The sequence below is a fragment of the Opisthorchis viverrini genome (assembly GCF_000715545.1).
Source record: "Opisthorchis viverrini unplaced genomic scaffold opera_v5_436, whole genome shotgun sequence".
NCBI lineage: Eukaryota > Metazoa > Platyhelminthes > Trematoda > Opisthorchiida > Opisthorchiidae > Opisthorchis > Opisthorchis viverrini.
The window spans coordinates 315,608-317,675 of NW_008752099.1; the positions used below are offsets into that span (position 1 = coordinate 315,608).

At 43.5% G+C, this 2,068-nt stretch overlaps 1 protein-coding gene across 1 annotated transcript in view; it reads left to right on the forward strand.

Annotated features, from left to right (window-relative positions):
• Positions 1-2,068, forward strand: part of T265_11051 (hypothetical protein) — a gene marked incomplete at both ends in the record, with an annotated part of 88,578 nt that overhangs the window by 40,081 nt on the left and 46,429 nt on the right. Inside the window, one exon of the mRNA XM_009177596.1 lies at positions 1,323-1,497. Within this exon, the coding sequence (XP_009175860.1) occupies positions 1,323-1,497 (175 nt within the window). The remainder of the gene's footprint in view (positions 1-1,322; positions 1,498-2,068) is intronic.

Genomic DNA, 2,068 nt, shown 5'->3' on the forward strand with positions numbered 1-2,068 from the left:
GAAGCGGTGAGTGAAATCGAATCTCGTTGACGGATTCCACAACCAGACGTGAGCGGCTATTCAATGAGCTATCCGTAATCGCTTCACCATACTTCATGTCAGACCAAGATTGTGGTCATGATAGCATATTAGCCCTAGTAAGCGGTGTATATTTCAAAATGTTGAGCACTTCAAAGCTGTACTATTTGTTATCGAAATAATGCCATGTGATGCTCATTTGGAATAGGAATTGCGTCGGCCTTTGGGAACAACAAAATTGACATCATTTGTTACAAGAGGTTGAACATTAAATCGTCACCTGAGTTCATGGGTGACTAGAGCAGCCCAGATGACAGTATTATCCACTTAGGGGAACTACTTGAAAAGCTATGAAAGAATAGAGTCCACGCTTGTCACCTTTGACATTTCTTTGGAGAGAGGTGTCTGGAGAACGTGCACGGTGAAGGCACCCCTCATGCCAATGACTGGTAATCAGTTACATCGTACTAACTCAGCACTGTCAAAATATTTTGACGTCGTTTTATACAATCACCGTCATACTGCATTCATGATATTGCTTGATTACAACTGTACAGGTCGGCGTCAGTTGAAGGAAGATATTCGCCAATCAGGGACAGCTAACTGGGTGTTGAGTGAAGGTCCTTTTGAGGTAGCATGGTTACCAGACCTATCTTTGCGTAATGTGCTTCACACGTTCTGAGAGCTCTCGGCTGTAGTTTGGGCAAAGCGATGACAGTTCCAATAGCCCGAGATTTTATCTACCCACTCAGTTAGCCATTCAAATGCTTATGCTGGGGGTTGGTTAAACATTTTTCCTGTTTCAGCTATTTTGACCAGGGTGGATGGACAACAGTCATAAGTGTAACTACAAATCATCCCCGCCATCGATCTAGCTCTTTTATATCCGTGAAAAGTGAATTTTAATTGTCCCCCAATAAGTATAATTAAAACTGGCAGCAAAAATGCAACATTGTGATAAATGGTTTGGGATCCTTGCCGCTTTTTTGCTCAGAAGGACTAATTGGGTGCGTTTGAAGGGACCAAAGAACCAGTATTGTCAACTGTCGACTTCAGTTTGCTTATCACAACAATGGGGGCTTTGTTGATCTATGCGATTTTAGTTGAGGGGGGATTGGACCTGAGCGGTATGCTGACTCATTGCATCTACCCGCAGAGCCTCGGAACATTGCACTGGAAAGCTTGTTCACCCAGGCGGGGTCCTGACAATTTACATGGGGGTCGAACCTTGCCGGAGTAGAACGACGAAGAATTAGAAAGGGGCCTTGGGGATTAAATCTGCTGGTTAACCTGTCACTGACCAGATCTCCTTCATCCCGTACCCTGAGTGTCACTAAGAGCCACGTCCACCGTGTGTCTGGGCGTTTTGGCGTCCGACCACAGTCACACTGGGAATATTCGGGATACTTCAATGGTTTCTCTGAAGCCGAGAAGCAGGCGGGTCTCAAAAATTTGCGCAATCATTCAGGCTACTTGCAAGTAGGTAAATAAAAGTTCGATTAACTCAACGCTTCCAAACGGCCAGAGTCATCCAAACAATTTTAGCTGCCCTTCCCCCAAAATCATATTCGAAAAAAACTTTTACGCGTTTTGAGTTTGCCGTTGTAAAAATTTTGTCTATTATTTTCACATTTGCCTGAAAATTTACAATGTTCCCGACGGCTGGTAGGGTCGCGTTTCTCGTGCACTTTACTCCAAACAAATGCCATTATGCCAATGCCAGCTCATAGTTCAAGTTTCTCCAAGTTATTTGAGGACGAACAGCTTTATTTTTGGGTTATTTCAACGGAAATAAGTTTACGAGGACGGAAATGTGTGCCTGTTCCCGGGGTGGCGGAATGTAAATAAGAAAATTCTGAGTAATTGTCTTGCTTCCTTCCTTTTCAGTTGATGAGAGTACGTTGAGTAACGTACTGTGGTAAGATGTATGCAATAGTTCGTATGGCATTTAAAGCCAGCGCAAAAACTTTTTTTCAGAGACCTATGACCAAAAACGCCTTGGGCAATTTGGTTTTACAGACTGCCAAATTACGTGGTTTTCTATGTGTCT